Raw genomic sequence first — 13,778 nt, forward strand, 5'->3', positions numbered from 1 at the left:
AGTAATTACCAACAGTTTTTGCCCGGTGCGCCCCCTTAATTTCCAAAGCGAACAAATACTGCCACAAGCGACAGTTTTTGGGACTGGAAAATGTCAAAATTTTCAAGCTCATTCGCTTCGCTCGCTCGCATTTAATCATTATGCCATTCTCCCGATGTTGCTGCCGGTAATTGCCAGCAGTTTTCGCCCGGTGCGCCCCCCCCCCCTTATTTCCAAAGCGAAAAAATATTAGTACAGCCACAAAGGACATGTGGGACTGTAAAATATCAAAATTTTCAAGCTCACTCGCTTCTTTCGCTCGCATTTAATCGTTATGAGATTCTGATTTTGCTGCCCGATTGCCGGCAGTTGTGCCCGGTGTGCCCCCATAATTTCCAAAGCGAAAAAATACAGCCACAAACGGCAGTCTTTGGACTGTAAAATGTCAAAATTTTCAAGCTCGCTCGCCCCGCTCGCTCGCATTTAACTGCTATGCCATTCTCCTGATGTTGCTGCCAGTAATTGCCAGCAGTTGCGCCTGATGCGGCCCCCCTCAATTTCCAAAGCGAAAAAATATAGCTACAAACGGCAGTTTTTAGACTGTAAAATGTTAAAATTTTCATGCTCGCTCACTCCGCTCGCTCGCATTTAATCGCTATGCCATTCTCCTGATGTTGCTGCCAGTGATTGACAGCAGTTGCGCCTGGTGTGCCCCCCTTAATTTCCAAAGCGAAGAATATAGCTACAAACGGCAGTTTTTGGACTGAAAATGTCAAAATTTTCAACGCAAAGAGATTTCACCGTAGGAGGGGGAAACCCCCTACCATACCCTCCCCCCTCGCTTGATTCGTTCCCTCACATAACCGCTCCTCCTAAGATAAAATCCTGTCTACGCCGATGATAGGCCCCATTATTTAGTAGGCCTTCACAGTGATGTCGCACAGCAAGAGCTGAAATTCCACGATTTTGTCATTCAATAATATATTGTGAATATTCCATTTTCTTATTGTTTTTTAAAGAAAAGAAAACAAAATTTTCACCACAAGTGAGCACCAGATCGCTGAATTTCTGGCCTGAAAATGCAAAATCTTCCTCGTGTGGGAGAGGGATACCCCCCCCCCCCCCCATACACACCCTTCCCCCGTTCGGTCGTTCCGCTCCCTCTCACAGATATTTCCAAAAAAAAAAATTTTTCATACTTTTTGAGGTCTGATTTTCCGCCGAAAGTCGTCTGACAAGCAAAAAAAAAAAAAAAAAAAAGCAACAAGAACAAAAAGTCTTTATGTTGTTGCTGCCACTTTTCTCCCACTTTATATTTCATGCAAAAGAGTGGGGCATCCGATCCCTGTAAAGTGTGTGTGTGTGGGGGGGGGGGGGGAGGGGGGCACAAAGCTTCTTCCCCCCCCCCCCCACAAAAAAAAAAAAAAAAGGCTGCGCCGGTCCGGTTATGGGCTTGTAATCGTGGTGATGGTGACCATCCCCCCCCCCCCCCCCCACTCCTCAGTATGGGTTTACGCCGTTGGTCGTGTGTTCCAGTTTTTGATGGATGTGATGAGTTTGCTGTCTTCCCAGTTGATGCGATGTTCCGACTGTTGAGCGTGTTTCACGATGGCTGACTTTTCCCATTCCGAACGTCTGTAGCATGTTTTGTGTTCTTTCAGTCTGGTCTCTAGCGATCTCCCTGTTTCACCTATGTAGACTTTGCCGCATTCGCATTGGATACGGTAGACACCTGGTTGTTTGTGTCTGGAGTGCTTGTTTTTGTGTGAGTGCAATGAATTGTGAAGTTTGTTGGAAGATGTATGACGGACCTGGATGTTGGCGGACTTGAAGATGCGTTGTAGTTTGTGCGAGGTGGCGCCGAGGTAGGGAAGATTAACAGTTGTGATGGGCTGTTCCTTGGCTGCTTGGTTGGGATGAGAAGGTGCTTGAGTGTTGATTTTGTGCTTGGGGTATTGGTTGATAGTGGTGAGTGTGTCTGTGATATGTTCGAGTTCTTGTCGAAGATGTTCTTTGTCGCTGATTTGATGAGCACGTCGGACGAGAGCGTTCGGTACTGACTGACGGACTGCTGGATGATGGAAGGAGCGGTAGTGAAGATATCTGTCTGTGTGAGTGGGTTTGCGGTAGACCTGGTGAGAGAAAGTGCCAGCGTTCTCCATGATTCTCCAACATTCAACTCCTTCCTCTTCCTCTTCCCTTCTATGTATTTCATCTTTCCCCTTCTAACGATGTCCGAACATCTTACTTGATTCTCACACTATTCTTCCTTACCACTCTCTGTGTTCCTTTCTCTACTGTCTCCACTAGTGCAACTTCAACTTCCAGCCCATTACTGTCTCCCACTCTTCACTTTTTGCCCTCCTCACAACCCCCATATGTCGCTTCCCTCTTCGTTTCTCCTCTTTCTAAGCTCTTCTTCCAAACTACGATCCGGTTAAGGACTACATACACATGGTGTCACCGCAAATCTTTCTTCCTAGTTCATACTAACTGAAAATCAATCAAATCAAATGCGCATTGGTATATCGATTCAAACGGAATTTCTTTCTTTCTTTTTTTCCAGTTGGTTAGGCACCTCATGCTGTTTCAGTCATTTTCAAAGTGGCATAATACACAAGGGTTGCCTGACGAAACAATTCGTGGAATTCATGCTCAAATAAAGAATAAATTTGACCAGGCGTCCAGAATAGTTCCCTTATTTGTACTTCAGCAGGCATCCATTTCATCAGTTTGTAAATGTATGTTAATCTTACCAAATACCAGGTTTGCTATTATGCAAGGGGACGTTACTGGCAATCACTATTCACAAGGATTTTATGAATACTAGTTATCAATAAATTGAGGATGCTCATCTCAGTTAATTTTGAAAAACAACATGCCTGATCATTATAAATTATATATATATATATATATATACATATATATATATATATATATATATATATATATATATATATATGTATATTGTATATATAATATAATATATAACATGATATAATATAATAATAATAATAATAATAATAATAATAATAATAATAATAATAATAATAATAATAATAATAATAGAGAGACTCTTATAAAGCTCTCATTTCTACCTAAAAAGTTTTCTTTGTGAAAGTAATCTAGTGGCACAATAATGAAGACGTTGCAGTTTAGGGGGCCTACAGAGTTTTTTTTTTTTTTTTTTTTTTTTGTACAAGGCTGCAAAACAGGGAATTGCATATGTACATAATATGTGTATTTTCTGCGTAAGCGAAAAGTGTGGAACAGTTAAGTGGCTTATTCAATTTCAAACATACAATAGCTCTTAATTCATTCCGTCTAAGGCACACTCGAGTAATGTGACACTGCTTTATTAGTCACCACCTTGTCTTACCAGCTATTGCTTATCTGTGTACCGTTAAACTCTTGTACCTATATTCTGAGCACTACTATCACTCTCATGGTAGCATGGTAGTAAACATTGTGTTTGTGTCCGAGATTATACTGTGTAAATTGATGGGTGGTGAGTTGGATCAGCCGGTAGCGCGTCTGCCTCGTGATCCTAAGGGTCCGGGTTCGAACCACAGAACTCTGAGTGTAGAGTTCTGTGGTTCGAACCCGAGTCTGGACTGAGCAATGTCGTGCATGTGTAAGCATACCGTCCCCTCTAGCAAGAGGGAAAACACTGTGTCCCTCGGATAGTGACATATAAAATGGAGGTCCCGTGTATGAGAGTCTGAGAGAGTAACAACTTGTGCACGTACAAGATCCCGCTTCATTCATTTATTCATTCATTTGGCATTCATTCATTCATTCATTCATTCAGGGTGTTTAACCCGACGAAGTGGTCCCACCTCATCACATCCAACTGGACCGCATGGAAGACCAACTTATCGTAGCTGAATATGGGTTATCCAGCCATCTTCTCAGATGGAAATGAACAAACAAACAAACACTCCAGAAACCGCATTTCACCATCATGACCCCTTCCATCACATTTTCTATCGAAATTCCCATAACCTCGCCCTTAACCCAAAGTCATCTGGAGCAGCCACCAAGACAGAAACGACATATGATGTAAACACAATCACGTCGTGTCACATACATTTTGTTATCCCACATCTTGTACATCAGTTCTTTTGATTGGCTGCTTGTTCAATCTCCCCTTCAATTGTGCTGTTGCTACGTCATTCTTTTCCTATAGTCCATGGGCCAGGCCAGATATTGGTACCATCTGAGGTGGCAAAACCTTTTTGGTGTCATTTTGTTTGTCGGGCATAGATATGCTTATCAAGCTATGATAGCATTTCCAAATGAGTAGCTTAGTCCTAATAAATGAATTTTTATCCCGTTTGGTTTCGCTGTTATATCCCTTTACTTCTGAATCGAAACTAACTGCTATAGAAAGAAGAGCACTGTCTTCTATAGTATGTCCACAGGTGTTCTGTTGTAAACGCTGTGCGCTTAGTCTTTATTCAAGGCAGCGAAGGGAATATCCAAGGGTTATGATGTCCACAGCGCTTATTATAGTCTTTATTCAAAACGGCGAAGGGAATATCCAAAGCTAATGATAGAGTGTATATCCCTTTATCTAAAAAGCAAAAAAGCAAAAAAAAAAAAAAAACAAAAACAAAACAAAAACAAACAAACAATAATCTAGTGGAAATTTTCAAAGGGTCACACTCTGCCTGTCTTTGGTCAAAGAGCGTCAAAAATATTTGGCATTGGTCGGGTTGATGGCTGAAATCTATGACTAAGCTACTACTCTGGAAATGCTATTATACTTTTATAGCAAAATAATATTCCTTAGATATATGCCATTTCAAAATGCACAACTAGAACTTGCCACCTCAGGTGGTACCAGTAACCCATTTTTCGGGTCTTGGCCCATGGACTAATTGTGTGACAATAGTTTCCGTGTCTGTGTGTGTGTGTGTGTGTGTGTGTGTGTTTGTCTGATTAACAACAATATCAGTTCTGGTAAACACTGCAACAAAAAAAAAAACAATAAAACAAAACAATGTACCGTTATCATATCTAAAGTTACTAATAAAAGGAATTATCTATACTGTTTTTATACTTGGACCCTCTCAACAAATACATCAGTTTTAAACAAAAATCACTCTGCTCATTTACAATAGTATTTATTATTACGTATTGTATTGTACCGGTTCATTGTTTGATGGAAATAAAGCTACATTGGCGTGGCATTAGTGTTTTCACCTCAGCGTTTTCACCGGAAAATGATGAATAACCAAAAATACGGCAAAATCCACGAGGAATTGCTTTTTTGTTTGTTTTTTACATAAAGGGATATTATATACACTGTATCATAGGCTTTGGATATTCCCTCCGCCGTCAGGGCCCTGTTGCATAAAACCCTTACCGCTGGACTTACCGCTCCTTTCTAGCGGTAAGTCTTCAAATCAGCGGTAAATTTTATAATCCTTGATGCTGATTGGCTGTGATGCCTAATTTTGACGGTAGTTACCATTGAAATTCAATGGTAAGTTTTATGCAACGGGTCCCAGATCGGTACTGTAGTAACCTCGCATTGTATATTTGGCGGCCCATACTCTCGCGGACTTTGTTTACACCATGAGTATGAGCTGAGCCTGGTAGCAAGTACACCCAGGGATCCAGGGGCGCAGGGTAGCAGCTGCGCAGCTCCGCTGCATGCTGTCGATAGCATGCACGCGGTGGCCACAGCCTGCACCGCTGGCTGAAATGCGCCACCCGCCGCTCGCCGTTCGCCGGCCCATGATATAAAATTTTGAGTTCCGACATCTATACGCGGCAAGTTCGGATGATTCAACCTCGGCTTAGTGAAGATTCCCAGACGACGTCGTCAACGATTTTATATTTTATCACATATCACCGCTTTGATGTGAGTTGCTTGACCACAAGGGCAGGGCAGTATCATCAGTAGGCCTATATAGTTGCTTCAAGTATTGTCGAATTCGAACTTCAGTGTTTTCGATGTGCAAATTCTTCGAACTGCGTCCACGTCAGGACTGCTGCTGCATGCATCGTGCATGTGCTAGCTTTAAACGCATTTAATAGACTAACCGGGGGGCCAAAAGCTAAAAACAGAGGTCGAGTTGCACTCTCTCTACAAACTAAGTAGACCATGCTTATTTTCAAGTTTTTATTGTAACAAACAACATTCCACTGGTCTACCTCAAAAAATTTGTTGCGAAAGCCTCCAAATCCAAGATGGCGTCCAAGATGGCCGCCATATTTACTGAATTTGTTATTTGCAAGATAGAATTTGATTGAAACATCAGACTTCAACAAATTTGATGTCATATGAAAGAGAATAAAATTATCTACAAGTTGATACCATTTTTGTGGGTTATTGTGATCATTGGATTGAGATTTTAAGGAAAAAACACTAATTTTTTGATATTTTTCTGAAAAAAGGAAAATCATGAAAATGCTTGATTGAGCATAAATCAGAGAAAGACTGAAGGATTATCTTGAAACGTTTCAAGAATTTTGTTTGACATATAATTAATGTTTGGAGAAAATTAGGGGACAGTACCATTTTCGGTTCAGGAGTTATAATGTCTCAAACTTGAAAACTCACTACGTAAAAATGGCCACTTTAGTTGTGACCAAGACCTTGTTGGTCATAAAAAAGTCTGCGCGCGCTAAGACTACTACACGCACCACTGGCACTGGAGGTTGTAGCAGTGCCAATGGTGCGTGTAGTAGTCTTGGGAAATGCAGACTTTTTTTTTGACAAACAAGGTTTGTGCCTGCAAACTAACTTTTCATACCCAGTGGTAGCTCAGGTGATACTGATCGCTATTATTTCAAATTAGATTGTTCTGAAGCAGATGAGATGAAGCCAAAAAAAAAAATCAAATAGAGGTAATAGCTTGAAACTTGGCATCAATCTTGTTGTAGATAGTTTAAGACAGAATTTAGATCAACCGCTAAAAAAAAAAATAAATAAATAAAAAATCAAGATGACAGCCATCAAAGTTGACATAGTGTATTGCGCCAAATTAAATGTATTATTTCGATTTTGATACAATTTTGTCTGTTGCGCTATCTTAAACCGTCTTAGGTTTTTATGGACATATTTTTAAAACTAGTGATATTGTACTCTCCGAAAAAGAAAAAAACAAATCGAGTGGAAGTTGTTACTTTTGATGTGAGGAGTGAATAACATAAAACGGTGAATTTAGAGTGAAATTGGAGTGACTTTTGAGTGAAAATGTTCATTTTGACTCATTTTAGAGTGACCTTAGGCAGGGCCCCACACTAACTTTTATTTTTGGTCCCCCAAAGGCAAATATCCGACCTTTTTCGTTGGCCCGATCAGGCCACCAAATTCTTCATTTTTGACATTTTGTTGGCCCGACGTGCGTTTTTGGTGGCCCTGGGCCACCGGACCACCGTTAGTTTCGAGCCCTGTCTTAGGGATCACTCGTCACTCTTCGAGTGATCCACGAGGTCACTCTAAAATGAATGAAAATGAACATTTTCACTTTCGAGAGATCCTTATATCTAATATGGGAAAGCATCTAGACATACCAATGGCATAAGTTCAGATCAATTGTGACACTATAACCCACATGAAATCAGCCTAAAAACAATGTAAGAAAATCTGATAACAGTAAATACAGTTTCAGCATGCTTATTTGTAAATGTGAATATACAGCACGAATAACAAATTTGGACAATTTTATTCGAACAATAATCTGAAAAGTAATTTCGCACAACACATTTAAGAGCAAAGTTGAGAAATTGCCGCCATGTCGGATTTTTTTTTTTTTTTTTTTGGGGGGGGGGGTTCGGATCAGAAGGGCTTTCAAGGACATCGCGGATCAGACATTATTACACATATACCATCATCATTCACGTTTCTACAACAGCAGAGTAACATACAAGTAAAGAAGCATATCTTTGATAAGAAGCATTTCTTTTTTATCAAAGATTGGGCCTTACCCAAACACTGGAATGAGCTCCACCCCCCCCCCCCAAAAAAAAAAGAAAAAAACCCTCAATATGGTTTACACTAGTACAATATCGTTCGGATGTATAGAAACATGTAATACACAGCAATATAAGAAGATTTAAAAAATATATCAAATTATAAGTTACAGTATATAAGTTGAGATTTAACTTTCACGCAACACACTAAAGGTATTGTTTACCATTGGGATCAACATCACATTCGATTTATATGTGCAGGTTAGTTGTATCACAAAACATTCTACCATGTAAAAAAAAAAATATAATAAAGCCTAAACCATACGGAGATATCACCATTTCTTTTCAAGAAACCATAACCATGATAACTGTTAACAATTTAGTATATTAAGAAAAAACACATTCCTATCAGATCTATTTACTATATCTAACAACATTTAGCATTAATTTTACTGATTTAAGTTTGTGCATTAGTTGTTCTATCCCGAAGTCACAGTTTAGAACTAGTTTGAGGCATTATAAGTAAAGCTGGGTTTTTGTTTTACGTGCACTAATGGTAAATAATGCCTTGAACGACAACCTTGATTAATTACCGCCATCTTGAATTTTGTGTGGATACTATTTTTATCGCTAAATATTACACATTGGCAAAATTTTTGCCAAATTCCAAGCTCCTATCTCTTTTTGGAAAATACTTTCTGTTCAATCTTATCTGCCTCAGAACAATCTTCTATGATGAAATGCTACAGTATAGCGACACCTATACACCACTTGGCATGAAAAGTTAGTTTGCAGGTACTTGCAAGTCACTAAATCATAACAATATTGCATGTGACCACGTAAACACATTGTATGCAAAATGTATAATGCATAAATATATTTTTTTCAAGTTTTAGATGTTAACTTGTCAACAGTGTATGATATTACCTATAATTCCAGAAATATGAATAATATGTCTCAATCTCAGTAAATCTCAATCTCAATCGCAGGTTTCAAAACAATTCTTGAGGTCTTCTTTGATAAATATTAAATCATGCATTTTTACATTTCTTCCTTTTTTCAAAACAATATAAAATATGTATTCCCTCCCCCCCCCCAAAAAAAAAAGAGAAGCAAACAACCCCCCCCCCCAATTTATCACAATACACAGCTAAAGTGGTATCAACTTTTATGAAGTTTTGCTCTCTTTCATATGACATCAAATTTGTTGCAATCCAATGTCTCTATCAAATTTTATGTTTGAACTGTTAAATTCAATAAAAATGGAGGCCCTATTGGACCGCATCTGTACTTTGGAGGTTTTTGCAACAAATCTAGGCGTACTTACGGAACATTGCTTAGTATACTTAATATTATGTATGGTCTTGTTTATAGAGAGAGTGGAACTCGAAAAGTAAGCACGATCTTGGATTTGACCCTCTGTGACGTCTTTGGGAACAGATGCGTGCAAATATATATTATGTAAAATTGGATTTCAAGTTTGAGACATTATAACTCCTGAACCAAATACAATACTGACCCCTAATTTTCTCCAAATATTCATTATATTATGAGAAAGATGTTAATTTCTGCATGGTTTTCATAAACATTTCAATTTTATTTGTTTTTTTTTTTACTTTTCAGAGAAATATTCATGGTGCATTCTGAAAAATGTCTCCATAAAAGCCTAAGATGGTTTGAAATACCATTAAAATGTTCAGAATATATAAAAACCATATAAATAGACAGCAAAACAGACAAAATTGTATCAAAATTAAAATGATACATTTACTTTGGCGCAATACACTATGTCAGCTCTGATGGCCTGCAATCTTGAATTTTTTGAGTGATTGATCCAAATTTTGTTTTAAACTTTCTATAGCAAGGTTAGTGTTTCAAGCTTCTACCTCTATTTGAAAGATATTTTTTGCTTCATTTCATCTGCTTCAGAACAATCTACTTTGAAATAATAGCAATCAGCGTCACCTGAGCTACCACTTGGTATGAAAAGTTAGTTTGCAGGCACAAACCCTTGTTTGTCAAAGAAAAAGTCTGCGTTTGCCAAGACTACTACACGCACCACTGGCACTGCTACAAGCGCCAGTGCCAGAGGTGCGTGTAGTAGTCTTTGCGCGCGCAGGCTTTTTTCACAACCAACAAGATCTTGTCACAACTAAAGTGGCCATTTTTACATAGTGAGTTTTCAAGTTTGAGACATTATTACTCCTGATCCAAAGATGGTACTGACCCCAAATTTTCTCCAAATATCAATTATATGTAAATCAAAATTTTTGAAATGTTTCAAGATAATCCTTTAGTCTTTCTTTGATTTATGCTGAATCAAGCATTTTCATGATTTTCCTTTTTTCAGAAAAATATCAAAAAATGAGTGTTTTTTCCTTAAAATCTCAATCCAGTGATCACAATAACCCACAAAAATGGTATCAACTTGTAGATAATTTTATTCTCTTTCATATGACATCAAATTTGTTGAAGTCTGATGTTTCAATCAAATTCTATCTTGCAAATAACAAATTCAGTAAATATGGCGGCCATCTTGGACGCCATCTTGGATTTGGAGGCTTTCGCAACAATTTTTTTGAGGTAGACCAGTGGAATGTTGTTTGTTACAATAAAAACTTGAAAATAAGCATGGTCTACTTAGTTTGTAGAGAGAGTGCAACTCACTCATTAAGTAAGCGACTTTTTGGGGTTTGGCCCTCCGCTTAGACCAAAGAGGCATGCATTCGGTATCACACACGTGTATGATGATGCAGATATTCTGGGAAAGACGAACGGGGACTGCTATTGCTAACTAGAACTTAGACAAGTAAAACTCCGAAAAACTCATTTAATATTACTAGGCCGGTGTCTGACTAGACTGTGCTTTGGCTATGCTTTTGGCGCACTAGCGCCACGTTTTGGTGTAATATGTGGTCTTTATTTTATGCCCCTCCGTCCTGGCTCCTGCGTCATTCTCCATCACGAGGTGATAGAGACCCTAACCACACCACGGCCACGCGCACAGTGATTCTAAGGGTTACACATGGAGCTCCATCTCAATCTGCAACCTGATGCTGCTCCAGGACTCTGACTTTGGGGCTTCGGACCCTGGCTTGTCGTCAGTCAGACATTTTGCCTCGCCAAACTGATAAGTGCTGAGCTGCCTGGACATGACACGGGCAGTCATGCTGATGGGAAGCCTCGCAAAGTGACAACAGCACCTTGATATTTTATCACGCTTCAACTTCACTGAAGTTCAGGAAGAATTCCAGGGGGGTGTTGCCCCTCCTCCTCCCTGGCCAATTTTCCACAAAGGCAACAAGGCAAGCAAGAGGGCAGGTCTTGTGGTATGTATCCGTATCAGTATCACTGAACCCTGAATCTAGACTATGACTCTGAAAGATCAGCGTCCAGCCGAACAGGTAAAATACAAATTTCTTATCTCTTGAATGAAAGAAGCATGGACTTCTCTGAGTAAATTTATTTATTTTGAGTGTGTGTGTGTGTGTGCACTGTTGAAAAGTAGAGTAGCAAAGCCAAATCATTTTTAAATTTTTATTGAAAGTAAATTTATGGTTTGTTTGTACTCATTTTAAAGGTTATGATGTGCTCTATCTCACAGCCGAGAATAGCACATCGAAACCCGCACACATTTCCAGTAGCTAGCAGAGCGGAAATCGGGACCTCTCATTGGCTGCACAGATCTGTGACGTAATATCTCAAGACGGCGCGATGCGATTGCTCACAGATTCTCGAAAAAGCGATGCAGGAGGATGCGGGGGATGCAGGAGAGGTACGCAGAAAAAACAAACCAACGATAAAATAAAAGTGAACACTGCACACTGACTGAAGCAAAATGGAGGCTCCTGGAAAAATTGTAGAGGCCGGGGGGTCCCATCCCCCTCTTTCAATACATTAAAAAGAAATTGGGGGAGCGCTCAAGTTTATACTAGTTGACACTGCCCATATATTACATATTGTTTTGATTATCAGGGAAAAATAAGGGGGAAATTGCGGCCTGACGAGAGCAAAATGGAAGATTGCACCTAAAAAGGTTGGGGTGTTTGTGGGGGGGGGGGGGGATACCCCTAGGCTTTCAATTCATTAAAACCAAAAAGTGGCTCTTGTTCAAGTTTTACTAGCCAACACCCTGCATATTATATTCCATATTGTTACGAATTTCCAGGCGAAAACAAGGGGGGAAAAGGCGGCCTGAGTGAAGCAAAATGGAAAATTGCCCCTGAAAAAGCTTTGAGGTGCTTGTAGGTGGGTACCCCTGCTTTCAATTCATGAAAACCAAAAAGGGGCTAGTAAAGTTTTGCTAGCCCATACTCCCTATTTAGGCCTGCAATTTTCAGGGGAAAAGGCGGCCTGATTAAAGCAAAATGGAAGATTGCTCCTGAAAAATCTTTTGGGTGCTTGTAAGTGGATACCCTTTCTTTCAATTCATGAAAACCAAAAAGGGGCTAGTAGTCAAGTTTTGCTAGCCCACACCCCCTACGATTTTCGTGGGAAAAATATGGGGAAAAGACGGCCTGATTGAAGCAAAATGCAAAATTGCTCCTGAAAAAGCTTTGGGGTGCTTGTAGGTGGGTACCCCCTCTTTCAAATCATGAAAACCAAAAAGGGGCTAGTAGTCAAGATTTGCTAGCCAACACCTATATATTCTACATTGTTACGATTTATCAGGGGAAAACAAGGGGGAAAAGGCGGCTTGATTGGAGCAAAATGGAAGATTGCTCCTGAAAAAGCTTTGAGGTGCTTGTAGCTGCATACCCCTTCTTTCAATTCATGAAAAACAAAAAGGGGCTGGTAGTCAAGTTTTACTATCCCACACCCCTATATATTCCTTATTAGTCCAATTTTCATGGGAAAAATATGGGGAAAAGACGACCTGATTGAAGCAAAATAGAAAATTGCTCCTGAAAAAAATTTGAGGTGCTTGTAGGTGGGTACCCCTTCTTTCAATTCATGAAAACCAAAAAGGGGCTAGTAGTCAAGTTTTGCTAGCCCACACCCCCTATATATTCCGTATACATACGATTTTCATGGGGAAACAAGGGGGAAAAGGTGGCCTGATTGAAGGAAAATGGAAGATTGCTCCTGAAAAATCTTTGGGTTACTTGCAGCTGGATATCCCGTCTTTGAATTCATGACAACGAAAAGTGGGCTAGTACTCAAGTTTTACTAGCCAACACCCTGTATATATTCCATATTGTTACGAATTTCCTGGCGAAAACAGGGGGAAAAGGCGACCTGAGTGAAGCAAAATGGAAAATTGCTCCTGAAAAAGCTTTGAGGTGCTTGTAATTTGACCATTTCTTGAAGGAGGTTCCTTCAGCGAGCTGGAAAAATTCTTCCTCTGTTCTGTTCATGTTTTTCTGTGTGTATGTCTCTTCTTTGCAAATATTTACGCTTGTTTTGTACTGGTGTGCTTCTGTCACTTCTTGCTTCCTGTCCTTAGACAGAGACTTGATCCTTTGCGACATTCTCATGCTCACTTTCTGAACTTCTGGTGTTATTTTGCGGCCCTGCAAAATCACTGCCAGATCGAACAGTGCATTCTCCGCCTCTTCCAGCGACTGACTGTTAAGAATGGTGCTAAATGAATACAACCCATATTCTACATTTCCCGAGTAGTGCTTCTTGCAAGCCTTCTTCACATCCTGCATTACGTGGTAGGCACAGGCATGAGGGATCATTTTCTTCTCCATATCGTTATCCAACGCCTTTCCGGTCACAATTCTCCAGCAGCGATCTAGGAATTCCTTGAGAGATTCGTTGTTGAATTCGGCAAGAAGTGCCACAATGAAAACCATGGCTCTATCAGGGGTCGCGCTTAACTTTTTTTTTAACTAGCCAGGCGGACCAGTTAGACTCAATTTTGG

General features: G+C 39.8%; 1 protein-coding gene across 1 annotated transcript; it reads right to left on the bottom strand.

The window, feature by feature from the left end:
- Positions 1-1,490: 1,490 nt before the first annotated feature.
- LOC140236531 (uncharacterized) lies at positions 1,491-2,141 on the bottom strand. Its single transcript, XM_072316455.1, has one exon. The coding sequence runs from the start codon at positions 2,139-2,141 to the stop codon at positions 1,491-1,493; it is 651 nt and encodes a 216-aa protein (XP_072172556.1).
- Positions 2,142-13,778: the final 11,637 nt, after the last annotated feature.

This window comes from Diadema setosum, chromosome 13 (assembly GCF_964275005.1).
Source record: "Diadema setosum chromosome 13, eeDiaSeto1, whole genome shotgun sequence".
NCBI lineage: Eukaryota > Metazoa > Echinodermata > Echinoidea > Diadematoida > Diadematidae > Diadema > Diadema setosum.

What these genes read in the sequence shown, in the direction of transcription:
- LOC140236531 (XM_072316455.1), bottom strand. Translation starts at nt 2,141, where the DNA reads ATGGAGAACGCTGGCACTTTCTCTCACCAGGTCTACCGCAAACCCACT.